This window comes from Ylistrum balloti, unplaced genomic scaffold, assembly GCF_031769215.1.
Source record: "Ylistrum balloti isolate Yb309-2 unplaced genomic scaffold, AGI_CSIRO_Ybal_v1 Utg372746, whole genome shotgun sequence".
NCBI classification, from domain to species: Eukaryota; Metazoa; Mollusca; class Bivalvia; order Pectinida; family Pectinidae; genus Ylistrum; species Ylistrum balloti.
The window spans coordinates 13,028-38,102 of NW_026783161.1; the positions used below are offsets into that span (position 1 = coordinate 13,028).

The 25,075-nt window shown below is 39.4% G+C and overlaps 13 protein-coding genes across 13 annotated transcripts; 12 read left to right on the forward strand and 1 right to left on the reverse strand.

Annotated features, from left to right (window-relative positions):
* Positions 1 to 141: 141 nt before the first annotated feature.
* On the forward strand, positions 142 to 639 carry LOC132564769 (bacterial non-heme ferritin-like). The gene has a single exon (XM_060229397.1). It carries the CDS (start codon positions 142 to 144, stop codon positions 637 to 639), a length of 498 nt encoding a protein of 165 aa, XP_060085380.1.
* Positions 640 to 1,124: 485 nt separating this feature from the next.
* Positions 1,125 to 3,902, forward strand: LOC132564770 (2-oxoglutarate dehydrogenase E1 component-like). The gene has a single exon (XM_060229398.1). The coding sequence runs from the start codon at positions 1,125 to 1,127 to the stop codon at positions 3,900 to 3,902; it is 2,778 nt and encodes a 925-aa protein (XP_060085381.1).
* Positions 3,903 to 3,914: 12 nt separating this feature from the next.
* Positions 3,915 to 5,165, forward strand: LOC132564771 (dihydrolipoyllysine-residue succinyltransferase component of 2-oxoglutarate dehydrogenase complex-like). The gene has a single exon (XM_060229399.1). It carries the CDS (start codon positions 3,915 to 3,917, stop codon positions 5,163 to 5,165), a length of 1,251 nt encoding a protein of 416 aa, XP_060085382.1.
* A 54-nt stretch (positions 5,166 to 5,219) lies between these two features.
* LOC132564772 (uncharacterized) lies at positions 5,220 to 6,620 on the forward strand. The gene has a single exon (XM_060229400.1). It carries the CDS (start codon positions 5,220 to 5,222, stop codon positions 6,618 to 6,620), a length of 1,401 nt encoding a protein of 466 aa, XP_060085383.1.
* Positions 6,621 to 10,512: 3,892 nt separating this feature from the next.
* Positions 10,513 to 11,436, forward strand: LOC132564774 (glutaminyl-peptide cyclotransferase-like). Its single transcript, XM_060229401.1, has one exon. The coding sequence runs from the start codon at positions 10,513 to 10,515 to the stop codon at positions 11,434 to 11,436; it is 924 nt and encodes a 307-aa protein (XP_060085384.1).
* Positions 11,437 to 11,441: 5 nt separating this feature from the next.
* On the forward strand, positions 11,442 to 11,921 carry LOC132564775 (tRNA-specific adenosine deaminase-like). The gene has a single exon (XM_060229402.1). It carries the CDS (start codon positions 11,442 to 11,444, stop codon positions 11,919 to 11,921), a length of 480 nt encoding a protein of 159 aa, XP_060085385.1.
* LOC132564776 (NAD kinase-like) lies at positions 11,918 to 12,775 on the forward strand. The gene has a single exon (XM_060229403.1). The coding sequence runs from the start codon at positions 11,918 to 11,920 to the stop codon at positions 12,773 to 12,775; it is 858 nt and encodes a 285-aa protein (XP_060085386.1).
* A 12-nt stretch (positions 12,776 to 12,787) lies between these two features.
* On the forward strand, positions 12,788 to 14,440 carry LOC132564778 (DNA repair protein RecN-like). The gene has a single exon (XM_060229405.1). It carries the CDS (start codon positions 12,788 to 12,790, stop codon positions 14,438 to 14,440), a length of 1,653 nt encoding a protein of 550 aa, XP_060085388.1.
* Positions 14,441 to 17,882: 3,442 nt separating this feature from the next.
* On the forward strand, positions 17,883 to 18,539 carry LOC132564779 (ATP-dependent Clp protease proteolytic subunit-like). The gene has a single exon (XM_060229406.1). It carries the CDS (start codon positions 17,883 to 17,885, stop codon positions 18,537 to 18,539), a length of 657 nt encoding a protein of 218 aa, XP_060085389.1.
* LOC132564780 (ATP-dependent Clp protease ATP-binding subunit ClpX-like) lies at positions 18,536 to 19,786 on the forward strand. The gene has a single exon (XM_060229407.1). It carries the CDS (start codon positions 18,536 to 18,538, stop codon positions 19,784 to 19,786), a length of 1,251 nt encoding a protein of 416 aa, XP_060085390.1.
* Positions 19,787 to 19,871: 85 nt separating this feature from the next.
* LOC132564781 (lon protease 1-like) lies at positions 19,872 to 22,250 on the forward strand. The gene has a single exon (XM_060229408.1). The coding sequence runs from the start codon at positions 19,872 to 19,874 to the stop codon at positions 22,248 to 22,250; it is 2,379 nt and encodes a 792-aa protein (XP_060085391.1).
* Positions 22,247 to 23,335, reverse strand: LOC132564782 (riboflavin biosynthesis protein RibD-like). The gene has a single exon (XM_060229409.1). It carries the CDS (start codon positions 23,333 to 23,335, stop codon positions 22,247 to 22,249), a length of 1,089 nt encoding a protein of 362 aa, XP_060085392.1.
* Positions 23,336 to 23,935: 600 nt separating this feature from the next.
* LOC132564783 (UPF0301 protein SPO0296-like) lies at positions 23,936 to 24,482 on the forward strand (the record flags this gene model as incomplete). The annotated part of the gene is made up of 1 exon (XM_060229410.1): positions 23,936 to 24,482. A coding segment is annotated over exon 1 (547 nt), but the record flags the coding sequence as incomplete, so codon positions are not given.
* Between the last annotated feature and the right edge of the window lie 593 nt (positions 24,483 to 25,075).

Consider the following 25,075-nt stretch of genomic DNA (forward strand, 5'->3'; position numbering starts at 1 on the left):
ACCTTTATAAGCCTATAAAAAATGCTAAAAAACTCTCCATGTCACCGTACAAGTTATAGATAAATGATACAACCCTTACAATATCTGTTTATCTTGGTATGATAGTTCTTAGTACTTTTTTTGAAGGAGATTCACCGTAATATGATTCCTGACAGTGTCCAAAAAGCGCTTAATGACCAAATTAATAATGAACTCTATTCGGCGTATATGTATTTATCGATTGCGATCTATTTTGATGTTTATGCCTTAACAGGTTTTTCAAAATGGATGCAACAGCAAGCTCAAGAAGAATTGTTACATGCCCGTCGACTCTTAGAATTTATGGCAGACCAAGATGCTTCAATTGAGTTGCGAGAAATAAAGGCCCCTCAGGCAAGTTTTAACTCTGCCATTGAAGCCTTAGAAGTAGCATTGCAAGCAGAGCAAGATAATACAGAGCAGATTAATGATTTGTACGAATTGGCGGTGAAGCACCAAGATCATGCCACTGAAGTCATGATGCAATGGTTTATCCAAGAACAAGTTGAAGAAGAACGCAGCGCACGTACGGTTTTAGATCGTGCAAAGCTAGCAGGTGATGATAAAGCAGCTCTTTTAGTTCTTGATGGAGAGATGGCCAAACGCGATCAGGTGGCATAAAATTCTTCAAACAAAATAAGCTAAAATTTATTGACAAGATCGTCGATATTAACAGTAGATAGATCTTTAGCGCTAAAGATGAGGTTACGTATTATAGGCAGCGTCATATTATTGGTGTTTGCTTTATTACAATTGAATGATCCTGACGCCCTTATTTGGTTTATGATTTATCTATTTCCTATTGGGTTGGCGTGGGGAACGTTGATATTCCATTATCTTAATCAACAGCGATTAAGATGGATAGCGATGCTATATGGCCTATTAGCAATAGCCTGTGTAATAATTGCCCCAGCGCATCAGCACGAAAGAGAGCCCGTGTTTGAAGCTGGTGGCCTACTACTAACAGCATTGTGGTTATGGATGGTTGATGGTCGAGAAAATAGTGCTAAAGTTAAGGATAGTAACACAAACAGTTTTGCATTTTTGAAGTCTAGTAAGATAATAAAATAAGAATTTCAAGATCGATTTGAGGGGTTAAGAAATTTATGAATCCGTTTGACGAAATTGCACGTACAAGTCCGGAATTAATCGATACGTTATATCAGCAGTATTTGAACGACCCCAACAGCGTTGATGCAACGTGGGCAGCTATTTTTGCTGGATATGATTTTGCTAATCAACCCCGTGAATTCAAAAAAACAGTAGACCATGATTACCAAACAAATAGTGTCTCTCATTTAATTCATACATATAGAGATTTGGGGCATATGATTGCAAATCTAGACCCACTTGGAACAAGCTCCCGAGAGCACCCCTTATTAGATCTATCAGAATTTGGTTTTACAGAATCAGACTTGGCACAAGAGCTAGAGTCTTGTGCCTTTGGAGGGACTCCCCAATCAACATTAGATGATTTAATTTCTGCTCTACGTGATACGTATTGTCATACAATTGGTGTTGAGTTTATCGGTGTTCGTGATAAAGAACAGCGACAGTGGTTGCAAGAACAAATGGAACCTTGTCATAACCGTCCTGGGCTTGACGCAGAACAGCAGCAAGTCTTATTAAAGCGACTTATCCAGGCAGAAAGTTTTGAACAATTTATCCATAAAAAATATGTTGGTGCAAAACGGTTTAGTTTAGAAGGTGCAGAGGTCTTAGTCCCCCTACTAGATGCTATTACTGAAGTTGTGAGTATTGGTGGAGCAAAAGAGCTCGTTATAGGTATGCCACATCGTGGCCGCCTTAATGTCCTAACACATCTTCTTCGTAAACCTTATACAAGAATGTTAGCCGAGTTTGAAGGCGTCTTTTTTCCTGCTGATATGTTGGGTGCCGGTGACGTCAAGTATCACCTTGGTTATTCTCATGACCATGTCACCAATAGTGGTAACAAATTACATTTATCTCTTTGTTATAACCCAAGCCATCTTGAAATTATTAATCCTATCGTCCAAGGTATGGTGCGAGCGAAACAAGATGCTAGTCAAGATCAAGAACGACGCCAAGTTGTACCTGTCTTACTACATGGAGATGCTGCATTTGCTGGCCAAGGAATTGTCTACGAAACATTAATGTTTTCTGATATTGATGGATATTCAACAGGTGGAACGATTCATATTATTGTAAATAACCAGATTGGATTTACAACAAATCCAGATGAATATCGTTCTACACCTTATGCTTCTGACCTTGCAAAAGTTATTCAAGCACCAGTTTTTCATGTCAATGCAGATGATCCAGAAGCTGTTGTCCAAGTCGCTTGTCTGGCAGCAGGGTTCCGGCAACGCTTTTGTAAAGATGTCTTTATCGATCTAATCTGCTACCGCAGATATGGTCATAACGAGCTTGATGATCCTACATACACTCAGCCTCAGGTGTACTCAAAAATAAAACAGCATCCAACGATTACATCATCTTATGGTCAAAAATTAGTTACAGATGGTGTTTTGAGTACATCTGAAATCGATAATATGCAAAATGAAATTCAAACAGAATTAGATAAAGCATATCAAGATGCTAAAACGTATCAGCCAAATACAGAGATGCAGGCATTTGGTGGTCTCTGGGCAGGACTGTCTGCTGAGGCTACAGATTGGACAGCAATAACCCGTATTAATCCAGAGACCATTACAAAAATTACACAGGCTTTAATAAAAATTCCAGAAGAATTTACACCCCATAAGCGTATTACAACATTTCTGCAGCAACTTGAGAAAATGTATACAAAAGGTCAATCTTTAAATTGGGCTGCAGGTGAATTACTAACCTATGGGTCTTTATTACTTGAAGGTATTCCCGTCCGGCTTTCGGGGCAAGATAGTGCTCGAGGTACCTTTTCACATCGTCATGCGGTCTTACATGATGCCAATGATAATAATCACTATATTCCACTCAACCATATATCCTCTGAACAAGCATCATTTGAGGTCTTAAATAGCCCCTTGAATGAGGCAGGTGTTTTAGGATTTGAATATGGCTTTGCAAGTGTTAATCCAAAACAGTTAATTATCTGGGAAGCTCAATTTGGCGATTTTGCAAATGGCGCTCAGGTAGTTGTAGATCAATTTATTGCTTCTAGCGAGTCAAAGTGGCGTCGTGGTAATGGAATTGTATTGTTATTACCTCATGGTTGTGAAGGTCAAGGTCCAGAACATTCAAGTGCACGACCAGAACGTTATTTACAACTTTGTGCCGAGCAGAATATGCAAGTTGTCAACTGTACAACACCTGCACAATTTTTTCATGTTTTAAGAAGACAAGTAAAGCGCCAATTTCGTAAACCATTAATTGTTTTAAGTCCTAAAAGTTTACTAAGACATCCCCAGGCTATTTCATCACTGGATGACTTTACACAGTCAGATTTTCAGAATGTAATTGATGATATAGAGATAACTGATAAACGTCGTGTCAAGCGTATCGTCTTATGTTCAGGAAAAATATACTATGCATTACAACGTTACCGTGAAGCTGCAGGACGTGATGATGTTGCTCTTATCCGGTTAGAGCAAATGTATCCTTTTCCTACAGAAGAGTTAATGGCTCTTTGTGCTAGTTACGAAGCTGCTGAAGATGTTTGTTGGGTACAAGAAGAACCTCGAAATCAAGGTGCTTGGCATTTTGTTGCAGAGCGTTTAGCATCTTTATTGGGAGAAACGCAAATATTACGTTATATTGGGCGTCCCGAATCAGCTAGTCCCGCAAGCGGGAACTATAACGTTCATAAAAAAGAAGAGGAAGACCTATTACGTAGTGCTTTCCTAATGTCCGAACAACGTCCTGCTCGTTTAAGCCCTTGGGGTATGGCTAAAGTATTAGAATAATGGAGAAATTGTATGTCTATAGACATTATTATCCCCTCACTAGGTGAATCTGTTGCTGAAGGATCAATTGCTTGTTGGTTAAAACAACATGGTGATTATGTTCAAGCTGATGAAGTCGTTCTTGAACTTGAAACAGACAAAGCTGCGATGGAGATCACCGCACCGGTAGCAGGTGTTTTAAAAATAGATATTGAGGCTGGAGAAACAGTAGAAGTTGGTACCTGTGTAGGTACAGTAGATTCTCAGGCAGCAGCTCCAACATCTATTGACGTTGAAGGAAATAGCAACGTTACAAGCAGTGATAGCAATGTCTTGGAAGATGATACAGTACAAACTGATTCTTCTACATCCTATAGTCCGGCTGTACGACATTTACTGCAGGCTAATGGCTTAAACGCTGAGTCTATTGTTGGAACAGGTCCAAAAGGTCGACTAACTAAAGGAGACGTACTAGCTTATCTCGAGTCACAGAAAGACACCGCTCCTGAAGGTATTAATCTTGATTTAGAAGAAACTGAAAAACCATTATCAGCAATGACGCCATCATCTTTCTTGACAACGCCAGAAGACGTTCAGCGTGTTCCAATGACAAAGTTAAGGCAGCGTATTGCAGAGCGTCTTGTGGAAGCTCAGCAGCAAGCAGCTATTTTGACAACATTTAATGAAGTCGATATGTCTGCGGTAAAAGAATTGAGGTCTCGTTATCGTGATACATTTGAACAACGCTATGGTGTACGGCTTGGGTTTATGTCTCTTTTTGGACGAGCCTGTATCCAAGCTTTAAAAGAAATACGTGAAGTGAACGCACAGATAGATGGTACCGATTTGGTCTACTACAACCATGTCCATTTAGGTATTGCTGTTGGTACAGCTCGCGGGTTAGTTGTTCCTGTTATTAAAAATGCTGATACCTTATCCATTGCTGAGCTTGAATTAGCAATTAATACCTTGGCTGAAAAGGCACGAGATGGGAAAATTACACCAGATGATTTAAGCGGTGGTACCTTTACAATTAGTAATGGCGGTGTTTATGGATCCTTACTCTCAACACCAATTTTGAATCCACCTCAAACAGGAATTTTAGGGATGCATAAAATTGAAGAACGTCCTGTTGTTGTCAACGGTGAAATTGTGATACGTCCAATGATGTATTTAGCTCTTTCCTATGACCATCGTGTGATAGATGGAGAACAAGCGGTTTCGTTTTTGGTACGTATCAAAATGTATTTAGAAGAACCAGCACGTATGTTACTCAATCTTTAAACCCAAATTATAATTTTTTAATACATAGAGCAGTAATACAATGTGGAGCTGTAGATGTCAGATAAAACATATGACTTAGTTATCATTGGTGCTGGACCTGGAGGTTATGTTGCTGCTATTAGAGCAGCCCAGCTTGGACTACGAGTTGCCTGCATTGAAAAAGAAAAAAATCTTGGTGGTACTTGTTTGCGTGTTGGGTGTATCCCTTCAAAAGCATTATTAGATTCAAGTGAACTCTATGCCCAAGCTAAACAAAAATTTAGTACCCATGGCATTGTTGTCGATAACATCTCTTTAGATCTCAAAAAAATGCTAAAACGCAAAGAGAAAGTGGTAAAAACTTTAACCGGAGGCGTAGCCAGTTTACTCAAAAAAAATAAAGTTGAACGATTGCAGGGAACAGCAAAAATCATTTCTCCTAATTGTGTTGAGGTACTCAATGATACTTCCAGTCGTTTAAACACTACTTCTATTTTGGTTGCTTCAGGTTCTGTACCAGCAGAGCTTCCTTTTCTACCTTTTGATGGAGAACGAATAGTTTGTTCTACGGAAGCCCTTTCTTTTTCAACAGTTCCTTCACGCCTAATTGTTATTGGAGCAGGTCCTATTGGTCTTGAATTAGGCTCTGTATGGTCACGCCTTGGTAGCCAAGTACTTGTCGTTGAAGCAATGGAGCGCATTGTTGCTGGTGCTGATGTTGAACTCTCTACTCAACTGCAGAAAGTTTTAGAAAAACAAGGGATTGAATTTAAGCTTGGTGCTAGCGTAAAAGCGGCAACAGTAGGTGATAAAGATGTTTCTATCGAAATTGCATTAGCATCAGGTGAAACAGTAACCGAAACAGCAGATCGGATTCTTGTTGCAGTCGGGCGTAAACCTTATACCGATGGTTTGGGGCTAGAAGATATTGGTGTTATCTGTGACGAGCGTGGATGTATTAACGTCAACGATCAGTTTCAGACAACAGTTCCAGGTATTTATGCGATAGGTGATGTTGTTTCTGGTCCAATGCTAGCTCATAAAGCAGAAGAGGAAGGCCTGGCTTGTGCCGAGATAATTGCTGGCCAAGTCAGCCAAGTCAATTATCAGGCTATACCCTCTGTCGTTTATACCTGGCCAGAGCTTGCTAGTGTAGGCTTAACCGAAGAGCAGGCGTTAGAAGACTATGAGGAGATTGCTAGTGGTCGTTTTCCTTTTATGGCGAACGGGCGTGCCCGGGCTGCAGATGATTGCGATGGCCTTGTCAAAATCATAACCGACAAAAAAACTGATCGGATTATAGGAGTACATATTTTAGGAGCACGAGCCTCTGACCTCATTGCTGAAGCAACAATCGTAATGGAGTTTGGTGGTAGCGCAGAAGATATTGCGCGTACGTGCCATGCTCATCCCACATTTTCAGAAACAATCAAAGAAGCAGCATTAGATGTTGCTGGCCGTGTAATTCATAAGTAACGGTTATTTATTGCAAATATATTGTTCGTATAGCTCAATACAATAATACAGGTACTGATCCTAAAGACTTAGAAAATGTATCTTGATTTTTAACTGTATTCTGTTACGATAGCAATCCAGTGATTCAATTTTGAGTAATAGTACTAATTTCAGTAATCGGGAGAAGAAGTATATGCCTAGTCTAAAATCTACGATTAAAGCATTGATTATTGTCTGTATCTTTTGTGTACGACAAACACCAAGTTATGCCGAACCAATGACGTTTCAGACAACATTAACATCGTATAAAACAGTCATTGCCAACAATAAAATAGACCAAGATAAATTACTTGTTGTTGTTTCTTTTGACGGTAGTAAAGATTTAGATCGCTGGGCAGATATTTTAGCTGTAGGAAACCAGCTAGATGCTAAGTTTACCTTTTTTATTAGTGGTGTCTATTTTATTCCTGATACGCAAAAATCAAGTTATATTTATCCAACAGACCCAAAAAGGACAGGGGTTTCTAATTTAGGTTTTGGTGGCACAAAGCAGGATATTTCTAAACGTATCAAATATGTACAAAAAGCTTTAAAGGCTGGCCACGAAATAGGTAGCCATCTAAATGGTCATTTTGATGCATCTCATTTGGATACCGCAGCTTGGAAATTAGAGATAGAGCAATTTAAAAAATTTACACAGCCATTTTTGACTACAGCAGTTAAAAGTATCCGTTTCCCGTTGCTTGCTTACAACGAAAAAGCATACCCGGTCCTAATTCAAAATGGTTATAATGCCATTTTGTCTACTAACGATAATCGTGAATCTGATTTCCGAACATATACCTTTCCAAACGGGAAATATTTGTTAGCTTATCCAATACCATATGTTATGGATCAAGGTTATAAGACGATCTTGATGGATTACAATTTTTATTATGAGGATAAGCATAAACATCAAGGTTGGACACTCGGGGAAATAGAAGATAAAGTCTATCGCTTATATATGGATGAGGCCGCAGAATCTTTTAAATTAAAAATGCCTTTATTTATGAGTCACCATTTTTCTCTATTTAACCATGGAGCGTACTGGAAAGGGCTCAAGCGAGCTCTCATTGATATTAAGAAAAAATATCAAATAAAGTTCCTTACTGTTTCGGAACTTACAGATCAATTAACTGACAAATAAGTGGAACGAACGTATAGCCCTGCTTCCAAGATAGACAATTATAACCTTTTATGGGCTGTTTATCGTTAACAGAAACACGTTGTTATCTAACGCATTTTTGTTGCCTTTTTGGTTTTTTATTGGCTCTAAATGTAGAGCAAGTTGAAGCTAATAATTATGAAACCAAAAAGGTCCTTTATGCCGATGTCCTAAATAAACAACAAACAGCACAAAAATCTTTATTTATTGTGACGTCTTTTGACGGAAGTAAAGCTCTAGATCGCTGGGCAGATATTCTTGCTTTAGGAACCCAGCTAAATGCTAAGTTTACATTTTTTATTAGTGGTGTCTATTTTATTCCTGATGCGCAAAAATCAAGTTATCTCTATCCACCAAATCCTAAAAAATCGGGTCTCTCTGATATTGGTTTTGGTGGTACAAAGCAGGATATTTCTAAACGTATTAAATATGTACAAAAAGCTTTAAAAGCAGGACATGAAATAGGTAGTCATTTAAATGGTCATTTTGATGCATCTCATTGGGATACCGCAGCCTGGAAATTAGAAATAGAACAATTTAAAAAATTTACACAGCCATTTTTAACTACAGCAGTAAAAAGTATCCATTTCCCGTTACTTGACTACAACAAAAATGTCTATTCTGTCCTGATAGCACAGGGATATCAGGCAATTATGTCAACATATGACTACCGTGATGACCCTCAGACAGACGCAGTGAGAGGTAAAGCCTTTAAAATTTATCATAGAAAACAGGACCAAACGGGAGCTAAAGCTGTTTTTGTAACATATCCGATTCCTTTTATTACAAGTCAAGGCTATAAAACAATCTTAATGGACTATAACTTATATGATGAGGACAAGCATAAACACCAAGACAGAACGCTATTACAAATAGAACAAAAGGTCTATGATTTATATATGGAGCAAGCAGCAGCATCATTCAAATTAAACATGCCTCTATTTATAAGTCATCATTTTTCTCTATTTAACCAGGGTGCATATTGGAAAGGGCTCAAGCGAGCTCTCATCGATATTAGAGACACTTACCCTGTTCAGTTTCTTACGCTGTCTGAACTAACGGAGTTCGTTTTAAATTAAGTCCTCTAAGGTTGTCTTAGGTTAAGCATAAATCTCGAAAATATATACATACCTATCTGTTAAGTGCTCAGACTATTTTGGACATTTCTGCGGTATGATAATAGTCCATAATATTTAAAAAATAGCAGCAAACAAAAAAAGGACTTGGCGTTGTGAAGCTTCATTATTTTATTTGTCTTATTATCTGTGTCTTTTGGCTAAGCAATCTGAGTCCATCAGAGTCTGCTGCCGCCAGAGGTGGTCTGAAAACGCAAAGTCAAGCAGTTGTAAAACTCTATGTTACAAATCAACGTTGGAATTTATCACAGCCCTGGACCAAAACAGCGACACGTTCAGTAACCTGTTCCGGTTTTTTTATTGAGCAAGGTATTTTGACCAATGCCCACTGTATTGCTGATGCTACCTTTATTCAAGTTGATATTCAAGGTTATCCCCAAAAACAAGAAGCTCAAGTTATCGCAGTCAATCATCAGATCGACTTAGCCTTAGTGCAGTTAACAGATACAGAAATTGCCAATAAGATAAAACCAATTCGTTTAGGGGCCTTGCCTAAACACCGTGATAAAGTTGTTACGATTGGCTTTCCTACAGGAGGTCGCCAGGTCTCTTATACTGAAGGTGTTGTTTCTCGTATTGATGTAATGACTTTTGCCCATAGCAATTTGCCAGCACTCTTAGTACAAACCGATGCTGCGATTAATCCAGGTAACTCTGGTGGGCCTGTCTTTGCAGAGCAGAGTGGCAAGTGTATTGGCGTTGCAACACAAAAAAATACCTATGCAGAAGCTCAGGGTTTTTTTGTGCCAACTCCTATGATAAAACAGTTTTTAACTGATGCAGCAGATCGTCATATTGCAGGTATACCTAATTTAGGTGTTAGTTTACAAAACTTGGAAAATGACGCGTTAAGAGCCTATCTAAAACTTGACCCAAAACAAACAGGTGTACGGGTTAGACAGATTGCACAAGGTAGTTCCGCAGATGGGAAGCTAAAACCAGATGATGTCCTATTAGCAATTGAAGGAAAGAAAATTTTTAACGATGGACGTGTTTTATTTTCTGGTGGGACTAAAATCGGTATTGGGTTTTATATCTATCCAAAAAATATTGGTGATACCGTAACATTAACCATTGCACGAGCTGGCAAACTCAAAAAAATATCTCTACCCTTAAAACCCTACCGGTTTTCTGTTATACCTCATATGCCAAAGTATGATCAACAACCAGACTACCTTTTTAAAGGTGGTTTTGTGTTTCAGGCAGTGGAACCAAGATTAGTTGGAACGCCACGTTCTAAAGGGTTCCCAATGACACTCTTACCCTATTGGTCAATGCCTTTTGGGCAAGAAGATATAGAAGAAGTTGTTGTTATTTCTGCTGTCTATGATGCCATCATTAATAAAGGCTATCGACATAGCGTACGCTTTTCTCGTGTATTAGCACTAAACGGTCGACATATTAAATCACTGGCAGGTCTACGTCAGGCTCTTTTTGAAGATCGTACTAAACCTTATTTAACCTTTGACTTAGAGAATGATCAACGTATCGTTTTAGATCAACAAAAAGTTAATGCGGTCGATACAAAAATTCGCTCAATTTATCATATTCCTGCTGGAACCTAAAGTATAATATGCGTTACTATTTGTTTATAGTTGCGTGCTGCTATCTATATGTTGCCTGTGATACACATCAAAAGACAACACAGCAACAACAAGAAATAGCTCAGCAAGAAATAACTCCTTTATTCTCAGGAGAGAAAGCGTACGAATATGTTAAACAGCAAGCTGCTTTTGGGCCAAGGCCTACAGGTAGTAACGCTAATAAAAAACTACGCCAATGGTTGACAACGCAATTGCAAGATAATCATTGGGCAGTTTCCCGTCAACAATTTCAATCCCCGAAAAATACAGTTAGCGAAAATATTATTGCGACACGCGGAGAAGGGCGTACAGTACTCCTTGGTGCTCATTACGATACACGTTTAATCTCAGATGAAGATCAAGACACAACACAGCGCCAAAATCCCGGTATTGGGGCAAATGATGGTGCTTCTGGTGTGGCCGTCTTATTAGAATTAGCACGTATTCTAAAGCCTGAAGAATTGGATTTACGAATTTGTCTAGCTTTTTTTGATGCCGAGGATAACGGCAATATTGATGGATGGCAGTGGATTCTTGGTAGTTCTTACTATGTCGAAAATCCTGGTTTTATTACAGACTGTGATCGGCCAAATGCTGTTGTTGTAGTTGACATGGTTGGTGATCGAGATTTACAGATTTATCGTGATTTTGGCGCAACAGCTTCTTTAGAAACTGCACCTTGGCAACAAGCAAAAAAACTTAAAATCTCTGCCTTTCAAGCGAACTATCGCTATCGAATTTTGGATGACCATGTCCCATTTCTTAGGCAAGGTATACCGGCAGCCATTCTTATTGATTTTGAATATCCTTACTGGCATACAACTGAAGATACGGTGGATAAAGTTACGGCATCAAGTCTGAGCCAAGTTGGTCAGGTTATTGAAGCCTGGATTACAAATGGAGCTCAGTTTTAACATAAATGCTTAACAAGGATGATAGATATTGGATGCAGCAGGCTCTACTTGCTGCACATGAGGCCAAGGATCTAGGGGAAGTTCCTGTTGGTGCCGTTGTGGTCCATAAGTCTACTTTAATTGCCCGTGCTTTTAATCGTAAAGAGGCAGGGGATCCTACAGCGCATGCAGAGATTCTTGCGTTACGGGAGGCTGCACAATATCTGAAAAATTGGCGTTTGCGAGGTTGTATACTCTATGTAACACTTGAACCCTGTCTAATGTGTGCTGGTGCTGTAATACAGTCACGCGTAGATCGTATTGTTTATGGTGCCACAGATTTAAAATTTGGTGCCGTAGAATCAATGTTAAATAGTTTTGACTATGCCTGGAATCATCAACCTCAAGTTACCGGTGGTATTTGTCAGCAAGAATCAGCTAGCCTATTAACATCTTTTTTTGCTAATCGACGGAAAACAAAAGACAATAAAAAGCACAAATCATGAATCAGATAAAAACCATTTCTGATATCCGTTCAATTGCTATTTATCCAAAGCGATTTTCAGTTATTGATGATTGGATTTTAGCTGTCGTTCGCACTCTTGAAACACATAATGTTATTGCTTCTGTAATCTCTCGCGATGATGATGTTGAGGCACAGAAAATTATGCAGACAAGCGACCTTGTGCTTGTTTTAGGAGGAGATGGAACGTTTCTTTCTGCGGCACGGTTGGCAGCACCACTTGGTAAGCCTGTTTTAGGAATTAACCTTGGCACACTAGGCTTTTTAGCTGAATACGAACGTAATGAATGGGAAGCAGCACTGCAAAATCTACTTTCCGGGCAGATGACAATAGAACCACGCATGATGGTAACGTGTACCTTAAATGGTGAGCTACAGGGCTGGGCACTCAATGATATTGTATTAAATAAATCTGCTTTAGCCCGTATGATTGAGATGCAACTAATGATTGCTTCAAAACCAGTGGCCCATTTCCGGGCAGATGGCCTAATTCTATCAACTCCTGTTGGCAGTACCGCATATAATTTATCTGCAGGAGGGCCTATTATTCAGCCAGCTACAGATGTACTTGCTATTACACCTATTTGTCCACATCAATTAAATTTTCGCCCTCTCGTTGTTGCTCCTAAAAATACAATTGAGGTTTGCATTAAAGAGTCAGCAGAAGACTGTTTAATCACGCTTGATGGTCAAGTAGGTTACCACGTGCCTAAAGGTGGTGTGATTCGGGTTGAACAGGCCCCAAAACCATTATGGTTAGTTTCAGGGCAAGATCGTCGGTTTTTTGAGATTTTGACTCAAAAATTAGGATGGGGTCACCCAGGTATCCATCGTTAACCTATTTTTGCTATGATTCACGAAATTCATATTGAAAATATTGCTGTTATTGAATCCCTTGATATCCAATTTTCATCAGGGTTTACAGTATTAACTGGGGAGACTGGTGTTGGTAAAAGTTTATTAATCCAGGCCTTAGGTTTGATCGCAGGTGCACGAGTTAATCTAGATAGTCTTCGTGCTGGTTCGAAACAGGCGTGTGTTGAAGCAAGATTATCTCTTAGCTCTAAGAAATCTTGCTCTGCACTAATGGAGCAAGGGTATGGCGATGGAGAGGATTGGGTTATACGTCGGTTAATCAAAGCAAATGGAAAACACCGTATTTATATTAACGGCCATATGGCAAATGCTACAACATTACGTGAATATATTGCTCCAGAGCTAGATGTACATGGACAGGACAGCCAACAACGTCTACTAAGTCCAGAATTACAGCGTATTTTATTAGATAAATATGGTGAGCATGAGATACTCACAGAGAAGGTAGCAACAGCATTTAAGTCTTGGCAGAAGACTGTAGAACAGATAAAAAATTTAGAAGCAGCTTCAAACAATAGAGAGCAAGAATTAGACTATTTACGCTACCAACTTGATGAAATAGAACGTGTCGAACCCAAACCAAATGAATTACAAGAGCTTGACGAACACTTAAAAAAAATTCAAGGACAGGCCGAAGTTATAACTGCAATTCATACTGCAGCAACCTACCTCAATGACGGTGAATATTCAGCAATTGAACGACTCTTTTCTGTTATCCAAGCACTTCGTCAAGCTGCCCCATATAATCAAACATTACAAGAGTTTGCCGATTCTTTAGATGCGTATTCGCTAGAAATACAGACAGTTTATCGTCGTTTATCTCAAATTTATACAGATACAGAGCTACAGGATATTGAGGCTTTGCAAGAAAGAAAACAACACTTAGAGCGTCTCATCAATAAACATGGAGGAGATCTAAATACACTTTTCAAAGCTCAAAAAGATATATACGACCGTATAATGGTCTTAGAAAATATAGATCAGGAATTAATGGTGTTGCGTCAACAAGCCCAAAGAGACGAAACAGACTTTTTCCAAGTTGCACAACAATTAAGCCAGCATCGGCAAGAGGCTGCTGAGCGTTTAGCTAAGAAAGTGACATCAGACCTTAAACTATTAGAAATGCCCCATGCAATCTTTTCGATGACTGGTTGGGGTATTGGCGAACCATCACAATTTGGTATTGATCAAGTCGCATTTACATTTTCTGCGAATCCAGAAGAAGTAGCAAAACCATTAAAACGAATTGCTAGTGGTGGTGAATTAAGTCGTATTTTGCTTGCAATTCAAACGGCAATAGGGGCCGCATACGGTAATAGTACAGTTGTTTTTGATGAAGTGGATGCTGGTATTGGTGGGCAAACTGCAATGACTGTAGGAGCTCGTATGCAAGCTTTAGGTCAACTAAATCAAGTACTTGCTGTTACACATGTTCCTCAAGTTGCAGCACATGCACATCAACAAATTCATATCGAAAAGCAAATACAGGCTGGGCGGTCTTTAACAGTCTCTAGAATTCTTGAGCCAGAAGAACGTGTCGAAGAACTTGCTGGAATGCTTGGTTTTCGTGATACTGCAACAGCGATCGAACACGCACGTACACTGCTTACCGAAGCAAGGCAATAAGATAGATGAAAAAAATTGAAGTAGCAGGACATACTGATATAGGTAAAGTCCGCCAGCGCAATGAAGATACATATTTGATTGATCAGGAATTAATGCTATTTGCGGTTGCCGATGGTATGGGAGGGCACCAAGCAGGAGATATTGCTAGTCAGCTTGCTTTAGATACATTAAGAAACACATTTGGCCAAAAAGCTACCAATATATCAAAAGAACAGCAACTTTCAACTGCTGTCAATGCTGCAAACGAGATGGTATTTCAAGAAAGCCTTTTAAGAGGACATCTCCAGGGGATGGGAACAACATTAACAGCATTATGGATTAATATTGACTATATGCAGATAGCAATAGCACATGTTGGAGACAGTCGCTGTTATTTGTTAAGAGAGAAAAAGTTACAACGATTAACGCGTGATCATAGTTGGGTACAAGATCAAATAGATATAGGTTTACTTACAGAGTTAGATGCAGCTAAACATCCAATGCGTAATGTTGTCACCCGTTCTATAGGTTTTGCACAGACAATTGTTGTTGATACAACCCCAAAAAAAATACAGAAAGGTGACATATTATTACTTGTGACCGATGGATTAACTGGAAAAATCAATGATCAAGAGTTACAAGAAAAAATACTCGGAGTAATGAAAAATAGTTCATTACAAAAGACAGTAGAAACACTGATATTAGAAGCAAACCAACGTGGAGGTGAGGATAATATTACGGTTGTTCTTATTGCTATCGAGAAGTAAAGTTTTTAGTAAGCATGTTATAGAAAATATAGTTATAAAGATGTCATTTTGATCCTATGCCAATAGGTGGTAAAATTCAGAGTCAAGTGATCAGGTCTACCTTTAGTTATAAGATAATTGTGAACACATGTTAGACAGAGTCAAGGTGAGCTTGCGACTACTCTGTAAACAATTAAGCTTGGCAGTAATTGTAAAATGAAAAACCTGCTATGAGTACATCTAATTCTGGATATACACTGATTCTTGTGCCCGAGGATAACGGTAAAGTCCAACGTCTTCGTATCTCTTATAAACGTCTTAAACAGTTATTCATTCTTGCGATTTCTTTTGTCTTTATCAGTGGTCTGGCAGCTGCATATAGCATTTATAATTTGGCTAAATTACCAGAACGTTGGCATTTTGAAGAGCAATTGATGACACAACAGTTATATCTAACAGAAATGTCTGGACGTTTAGAAGAAGCAGAAGAAACATTAGAGCGTATTGGACGTATGGATCGTAAACTACGTGTCGTTTTAGGCCATAGCAACGACCTTGATGATAGTCTAATGGGGATAGGTGGACCACAGAGTTCTGATAGTCTTAATCAATTTGATTCACTTTTAGATGAACAAAACCGCTTAACATTTGCTCGTCTTGATGTGAAAATTGATGATGTTGTTAAGCATTCCAGTACCCAAGAACAGCGTCTCTATGATTTAGACGCCCTAATGACAAACCAAGCAGCCCGTTTATCGAGTACACCAAGTATCTGGCCAACACGTGGATGGTTAACCAGTGGTTTTGGATATCGTATAGATCCATTTACTGGCCGTAAAAAGTTACATCAGGGACTAGATATTGCTACAAGGATGAATAACCCTGTTGTTGCCTCTGCTGACGGTGTTATCCTGTTTGCTGGTGTTAAGGGAGCCTATGGCAACTTTATTGTTATTGACCATGGTTATGGTGTCATTTCACGTTATGGGCACCTGAATCAGATTGACGTCAAAGTTGGGCAGTTAGTTAGTCGTGGATCCCTAATTGGACGTGTTGGTAGTACCGGACGTTCGACAGGTCCACATTTGCATTACGAAGTACATGTAGCTGGTGTCCCTGTGAATCCAGACCGCTATCTTCTGGTTAAAGAGAGCTCATCTCAATAGCGTCTTAGCAATGAATTCATTTAAGATTTTAAGCGTTATTGCTATTGATAGTAAAAAATCACAAAAATTAAATTGTATACTTGCTGTATCTTAGCCTAATAAATAATCAGAAACCTTAGAGTGGAAATGGCTAGGTAACGCAAGGTATAATCTTTTTTAAGAAAGGATCAGTATATTGTCGACATCTGCACTCAACATTACCGTAGAAGAAACAAGTCCTGTTACACGTACACTCAATATTGAAGTTGCTGTGGAACAAGTATCTAAAGCACATCATCGTGTCATTTCAGAATTACGCCATCAGGCTAAAATCCCTGGTTTTCGTCAAGGAAAGGCGCCGGTTAAAGTTATCGAGCGAAGTTATAAAGATCATATTGAACAGACGTTACGTGAACAGTTAGTGCGTGAGACACTACAAGATGCTGTTGAAACCTATGAAGGTACAATTTTAAATATTCGTCAAGTCCATCCAGAGACAGTTGATACCGCTGAGCCTTTTCGCTATAAAGCTATTGTTGAAATTCCCCCAGAAGTAAAGCTCAAAGACTATAAAAAAATAGCAATAAAACGGCCTGTTCGAACAGCTAAACCTGAAGATATTGACCAAGTTCTCGAAGAGTTACGTCTTCGCCAAGCTTCATTTCGCGATGCTCAAGAAAATGAAACAGTTGCCGTAGGTGATAAAGTCGATGTTAGCTATCAAGCCTTTGAGAATAATGAGATTATTCCAGATGGCGAAGTTGAACATCATATTGTCCAACTAGGTAGTGGAGCATTACATCCTAAAATTGAAGCTGAGTTAAGTGGGCTTACAGTGCCAATGCAGCATGAATTTGATATTTCTTTTGCTGAAGATGATGCACCTAGTGAAGCGCTTAAAAACAAAACAGTAACATTTAAGTTTGAATTACATAAATTGGATAAACAAGAATTACCTGAAGTCGATGACGCTTTTGCTTCATCTATGATCCCTGATTCGACAGTTGTAAGTTTACGTGAACGAATTGAAACAGACTTAAATAAAAACTATGAACGTGAAAGTCAACAAGCAGTTGAACAACAGATTGCCGAAGATCTAATTAAAAAACATTCATTTGAATTACCTGAAGGCATTGTCGAGCAGCGTCAGAAATCCCTATCTCAAAATGTTGCAGCTGACTTGATGCAGCAAGGTTATCCTCAAAAAGCAGTAAAAGATATGTTGCCCATGATTTTTGCAGATACAGCATCAAAAGCTGAACAAGATATACAGCTAGAATTTGTACTAGGGGCAATTGCTACAGAAGAAAAAATTGAAATCGAAAATCAAGAAGTTGATGCTGAAATTGAACGTATTGCTCAAATGCAAGGGAAAGAGTCAAAGCTATTGGTTGAAGAGGCTAAAGAAAAAGGAAGCTATGAGCATATTCGAACCCAACTTAGAAATCAAAAATCATTAGAGTTTCTTATCGATCATGCAACTATCAAAGATGTTACCCCCGAAGAATACCAAAAGTATTTAGAAGATACTGCTGATAAATCATAAAACTATAACTATAGAAGGTCTAGTTAATGAGTGAGCTGCTAACACAAAATTTACCAATATCACAACTTATCCCAATGGTTGTCGAACGTACAGGGAGAGGTGAGCGTGCCTATGATATTTTTAGCCGTTTGCTTAAAGAGAGGATTATTTTTCTCGGTACAGCAATTGACGATACCGTTGCCAATCTTGTGGTTGCACAATTACTCCATTTAGAAAGTGAAGACCCTGACCAAGCTGTTTCTTTATACATTAATAGTCCCGGTGGCTCTGTCACGGCAGGAATGGCCATTTATGACACCTTACAATATATCCGTTGTCCTATTGTCACAATTTGTTTTGGACAAGCAGCTAGTATGGGAGCAGTGCTACTAGCTGCTGGAGATGCTGGGAAGAGATATGCACTATCCAATAGTCGTATTATGATTCATCAACCGTTAGGTGGTGTACAAGGTCAGGCTGTCGATATTGAAATTCATGCAAAAGAAATACTTCGTATCCGTCAGGAATTAAATAAATTATTAAGTGAACACACAGGACAGCCGATTAAAAAAATTGAGCAGGATACAGAACGTGATCATTTTATGAGTGCTGAAGAAGCAAAAGCATATGGTATTGTTGACGTTGTAGCAACAAAGCGCGGAGAGATCGAACAAGAGGCTTCTCCTAAGGAGAAATCTTCATGAGTCGATACCACGAATCAGGACGTTTACGGTGTAGCTTTTGTGGTAAGGATCAACGAGAAGTCTTAAAACTTATAGCGGGACCTAATGTCTACATTTGCAACGAATGTATTGAACTATGTAATGATATTCTTGCCGAAGATTATAATCAAGATACTCAGACAAAAAAAGCAAATTCTGATATCCCAAAGCCTCAAGAAATTAAAGAGTATTTAGATCAGTATGTAATAGGACAAGATGATGCTAAAAAAACATTAGCGGTGGCAGTACATAATCACTATAAGCGTGTTCAGCACAAAGGCCAGCTTAGTGGTGTTGAAATTCAAAAATCTAATATTATGCTTCTTGGCCCTACAGGATCAGGTAAAACGCTATTAGCGCAGAGTTTAGCACGTTTTTTGGATGTTCCTTTTACCATAGCTGATGCGACAACACTAACAGAAGCAGGTTATGTAGGTGAAGATGTCGAGAATATTTTACTAAATCTTTTACAAGCAGCTGAGTTTGACTTAGAACGTGCTCAGAAAGGTATTGTTTATATCGATGAGATTGATAAAGTAGCTCGTAAAGGAGATAGCCCTTCAATTACACGAGATGTCTCTGGTGAAGGCGTCCAGCAGGCATTACTTAAAATTCTCGAAGGAACTATTGCAAGTGTTCCACCAAAAGGAGGCCGAAAGCATCCACAGCAAGAATTTTTACAAATGGACACAACAGATATTTTATTTATTTGTGGTGGTGCTTTTGTCGATTTAGAACGTGTTATTGAACGTCGTGTAGGGCGTCAAGGTATTGGGTTTAATGCAGACTTACGTAGTAAAAGTACACACGATCTCAACACATTATTTTGTGATGTTCAACCTGAAGATTTAATCCAGTTTGGTTTAATTCCAGAATTTATTGGACGCATTCCAGTTATTGCAGCTCTAAACGAATTAGACAAAGAAGCTCTTATGAAAATTCTGCAAGAGCCTAAAAATGCTCTTATTAAACAATATGCCAAACTATTTGAATTGGAAAATGTCGACTTGTCTTTTACACAGGAAGCTCTTGAAGCAATTTCAAATCTTGCAATAGAGCGTAAAAGTGGGGCACGAGGACTACGGGCAATTATGGAAAAAATGATGTTGGATATTATGTATGATATCCCAACACAACAAGGCCTCAAAGAAATAGTGATTACTGACGATGTTGTGTTGAACCAAAAAGATCCAATAAGTATTTACGAAAACCAGGCAGAAACAGCCTAAAATAGTAGCATTAACTTTTTTTCAAGAAAGACAGATTGTGCCAACTTCTAGACGCAAAGACCTTCCCTTATTGCCGCTACGTGATATGGTAGTCTTTCCTGAGATGCTTGTCCCCCTTTTTGTTGGCCGTCCTAAATCAATTTCTGCTATTGAGCTAGCTCTTGAAGATGACAAGCGTATCTTTTTATGTACTCAGAAGGATCCACAGATTGTTGATCCTACCTCAGAAGATATTTATACGATAGGTACCTTAGCGTATATCCATCAAGTCTCACGGCTTCCTGAAGGAATGCTCAAATTATTAATTGAGGGTGAGACGCGCATGCGTCTTGAAGAATTTTCCTTGACAGGGAAATTGTTTACCGTTACTGCATCAGTATATAAGAGCCCATCTAGAGAAACACCAGAGACAACTCGATTACGGACACATATTATAGATCTCTTTCATCGGTATGCTGGACAGGATCGTAACATTTCCAAAGAAACAACAGCTGCTATTTCTGATGCGTCGAGTGCTAGTAGTGTCGCGGATCTTATTGCTGCAGCATTAGAGTTAAATTTAGAAGAACGACAATTTTTATTAGAAATTGCCGATGTTGATCTACGCCTTAAGGAATTAACGCGGGTATTACAAGATTGTTTAGATGCTGCTGCTGTTGAACAGAAAGTTCAAGAGCGTATCAAGGAACAAATGGAACGTAATCAACGTGAATATTACTTAAACGAACAAATGAAAGCTATTCGTGGTGAGTTAGCTGATGGTGATCAAGGCAAATCAGAATTTGAAGAACTGGAAGAAAGAATAGTACAAAAAAAACTGCCAGAACATGTTGAAGAACGTGCAAAGCAGGAACTCAAGAAACTAAAATTAATGACGTCAACATCTGCTGAAGCAGCTGTTATTCGAAACTATCTTGATTGGATCCTCGCAATACCTTGGACAGAAGAACGTGTATTAGATATTAATTTAGAACAAGTCCGATGTGTACTTGATCAAGATCACTATGGTCTTGATCAAGTAAAGGACCGGATTATTGAATTTTTGGCTGTCCGTTCTCTTACCGCATCATTGAAAGGCCCTAAACTATGTCTTGTTGGGCCCCCTGGTGTTGGTAAAACGAGTTTAGCACGTAGTATTGCCCATGCCTTAGGGCTTGAATTTGTTCGACAGTCATTAGGAGGTGTCAGGGACGAAGCCGAAATTCGTGGACACCGACGTACATATATTGGTGCAATGCCAGGCCGTATTGTTCAGGGATTAAAAAAAGTTAAAACTTGTAATCCTGTATTTCTATTAGATGAAATAGATAAACTTGCTCAAGATTTTCGTGGAGATCCAGGCTCTGCATTACTGGAAGTTTTAGACCCTGAACAAAACGATACATTTATTGATCATTATTTAGATTTAGAACTGGATCTTAGTAATGTATTTTTTGTAACGACTGCTAATACACTACATACCATTCATAACCCATTACAGGATCGGTTAGAGATTATTGAAATTGGTAGTTATACCGATGATGAGAAAGTTGAAATAGCCTTAAAACATCTTATTCCAAAACAACTTGAACGCAATGGTTTAGATAAAATACAAGTTCAATTTCAACGTCAGGCAGTACTAAAACTAATTCACCGTTATACGAGAGAAGCTGGTGTACGTAGACTCGAACAGAGGATTGGGGCAATTGCTCGTAAAATTGCCGTGAAACTTGCGAAAGGTACCTTAAAATCTGGAGCCATTGTTCGGGTTACACCCAAGGCTGTTTCTGGGTACCTCGGACCAGAAAAGTTTCCTGAACCCAAAAAAGAAAAACAAAACCGCATCGGTGTAACACAAGGTCTTGCTTGGACTGAAGTTGGTGGCCAACAATTAGTTACAGAAGTCTCAGTATTACCTGGGAGTGGACAACTTGAGATTACAGGTAAGCTTGGAGATGTCATGTGCGAAAGTGCGCGAGCTGCCATGAGTTATGTTCGTAGCCGAGCTGAACAACTAAACATTGATCCACTGTTTTACAAACAGGTTGATATCCATATCCATGTCCCAGAAGGAGCAGTTCCAAAGGACGGACCCAGTGCTGGTATTACGATGGCAACAGCTCTAGTCTCGGCATTAACTCATCTTCCTGTACGTGGCAATCTTGCTATGACTGGAGAAATTACATTACGAGGGCGTATTTTGCCGGTAGGAGGCTTAAAAGAAAAGATATTAGCAGCTTATCGAGGAGGTATTTACGAAATCGTTATTCCTAAAGAGACCGAAAGTGAATTAACAGATATTCCTGAGTATATACAGGAAATGTTGACTATTCATCTTGTTGAAGATATGGATCAGGTCTTAAGGTTAGCATTAGTCTCAGAGGGTAATAAAGATGTATTTCGTTATTTAGAAGAACGAGGAACGCAACACCCATTACCGGGGATCTTTGGACATCAGCAAGTTCAATCACCGTTACCTGCTTAATAATCGATCAAACCCTCAGCCCAGAGGTCATTACCAATACGGTAAGTACGACTTAATTGGTAAGTAATAGCTCTTGTGAGCGGCGCCTGTGGTGCCCCAGAAAATAAAGGTACCCCTGGATTGCCTCCAGCTAGTTTTGGCCCATGAATGCAGATAAGCCAGTCAATGAGTCGTGCCTCCAAAAAAGACTTGGCAAGGGTAGATCCACCTTCAAGAAGTAAACGATAAACACCTAAGTCAAATAATGTTGAGACAACAAGTTGGGGTGTTGGTAATTGCTCAAAGCATATAACAGTTGAACCGACCTGCTCCCAACTATGACGATGCTCTATCGACGTTTTGCCGCAAAGCCAAAGTACAGATTCTGGTTCTTGACTACATAAATTTCCTGAAGCTTTAGGTAATTCGGACGTTACAACAACACGCCGTAGCATTTTTTTCTTATGGCGTACAAGCCTTGGACGTAGATCAGGGTTATCTCTTTTAAATGTATTTGCGCCAATAAGAACAGCATCAACGGTTGTCCGCAATTTATGAACACGTTTTTGACTCGCAGGTCCGCTAATAGCTTCTTTACCCATCTGAGCACTGGCTGTTGCACCATCCCACGTTGTTGCTGCTTTATAGATGACAAAAGGACGTTTTGAGGTTAGCCAAACGTTAAAATCACGAATTAAATCTTGACAAGCTTTTTCTAAAACACCGACATCAACCTGAATACCTGCAGATCGTAAACGTTTTACGCCTTGGCCATGAACTTGCGGATTTGGATCTAACGTACCAATAACGACACGTTGAATCCCAGCGTTAATAAGAGTTTCTGTACAAGGTGGTGTTTTTCCATAGTGGTTACAAGGCTCTAAGGTAACATAAGCAGTTGCACCTCGTGTTTGGCTACCAGCCGCTTGTAACGCATGAACCTCTGCATGGGGGGTGCCAGCCCCTTGATGAGCACCTAATCCTAAAAGCTTGTCTTGTTTAACAACTGCACAACCAACAATGGGGTTTGGGGCTGTTTGGCCTGTATAGTTTAGGGCACAACGAATGGCTTTACGTAGCCAGCGTCTATCTTCAGTTCGTGTCATAAATACAACATTGGAGAGGTCAATCTATAGCATCAGTCAAGATAATTATAGACAGAAATAGTATTATCTTTAGGCTACGTAGAATAACGAAACATTTCAATAGGCAAAAAACAGATAGCCGGAATCAAACCCTACAAATATTCTCTTTTGAAGTCTCCTTGTCAGGAGGCGTTCCTCAGCAATATAATAATAACTATGGTCGATTTATGAGGGCTAAACGATCGTGGCGCTAGTAATGCTAGTGCTAAGGAAAGTCCGGACTCCACAGAGTAGGGCGGTGGATAACATCCACCCAGCGAAAGCTGCGGGAAAGTGCCACAGAAACAAGACCACTTTATAGCATTGTTATAAAGAAAGGGTGCAACGGTGGAGGTAAGAGCCCACCGCTTTTTGAGTAATCAAAAAGGCTAGGTAAACCCCGCCTGGAGCAAGGCCAAATAGAAGAGCGTTTGAAGTTTACTCGACTGAAGCTCTTGGGTAGGCCGCATGAGCATATTAGTAATAGTATGCCTAGATAAATGATCGTTCTCGACAGAATCCGGCTTATAGGCTCTCTACGGATCGATCATACTTTATAGTTCAAGCCTCTGGAGGTTTTCCATGCAAGATCAAGAAACCGAAACAAGACTAGCACCCAGCTTTTTAGTATCGGTACCACAGCTACAAGATCCACATTTTGAGCGAGCTGTCGTCTATTTAATTACCCATGGAGAAGAAGGAGCCTTTGGCTTGACGATTAATCGTCCTGGACAGCTAACATTACCAGAAGTTTGTTCCGAGTTTGGATTTACATCTACTAGTGATGCTGGTGTCTTTCAAGGTGGACCTGTTGATCCTAACCGTGGCTTTTTATTGCATAGTGGTGGAGATGCTCTTGAGGGATCCGAAACCATCGAAACAGGTATTCATATTAGCGGACTGCCTGAAACCCTAAAACAGGTTTGTAACGGCCAGATCCAATTTCGTCTCTTTCTCGGCTACTCTGGATGGGCTCCTGGTCAACTCGATCAAGAATTAGGGCAAGGAGCTTGGTTAACGGTACCTTCTGATCCTCAGCATATCTTTGAAACATCACCAGATAACGTCTGGGATCAAGTTTTAAGAGGTGTTGGTATTGACCCTGGTATGATTATGGCTAGCCAAACAGGTAAACCGAATTAGCGTATAAGGTACAAGGAACAGTTTATGTCTTCGATTACCGAAGCTGTCCAATATGTGCAACAACAATGTCCAGAATTTGTTGATTTCCAGACATATTTACAAGTTGAGCGAGGCCTCTCAATAAATACAGTTACAGCATATCAGCGTGACTTAGCACGCTGGTTAGAACCCTATCTAAAGCAAAAAAATAAACTGAACTGGCAGAACATTAAAACAAGAGAACTGCAAGCTTACATTCGAGCCCATTTAAGTCAGGCATCACCTGCAACACAAGCACGCTTTATCAGCGTATTAAAAACTTTTTTTCGTTTTTTACATCAGCGTGGTTTGATTGACAATAATCCTGCTGCCCAACTACTAGCACCTAAATTAGCAGAACAGTTACCTAAAGTTCTTGAGGCTGCTGAAATTATTACTTGGATTGATAGCTTAGCAAGCAAAGACCAAGAGCCATTATGTTTACGCGATGCTGCTTTGCTTGCAGTTCTTTACGGTTGTGGCCTTCGTGTTTCAGAGCTTTGTTCTCTATCTGTTGATGCGTTACATCATGATATTGTTCGTGTTATTGGTAAAGGTAAC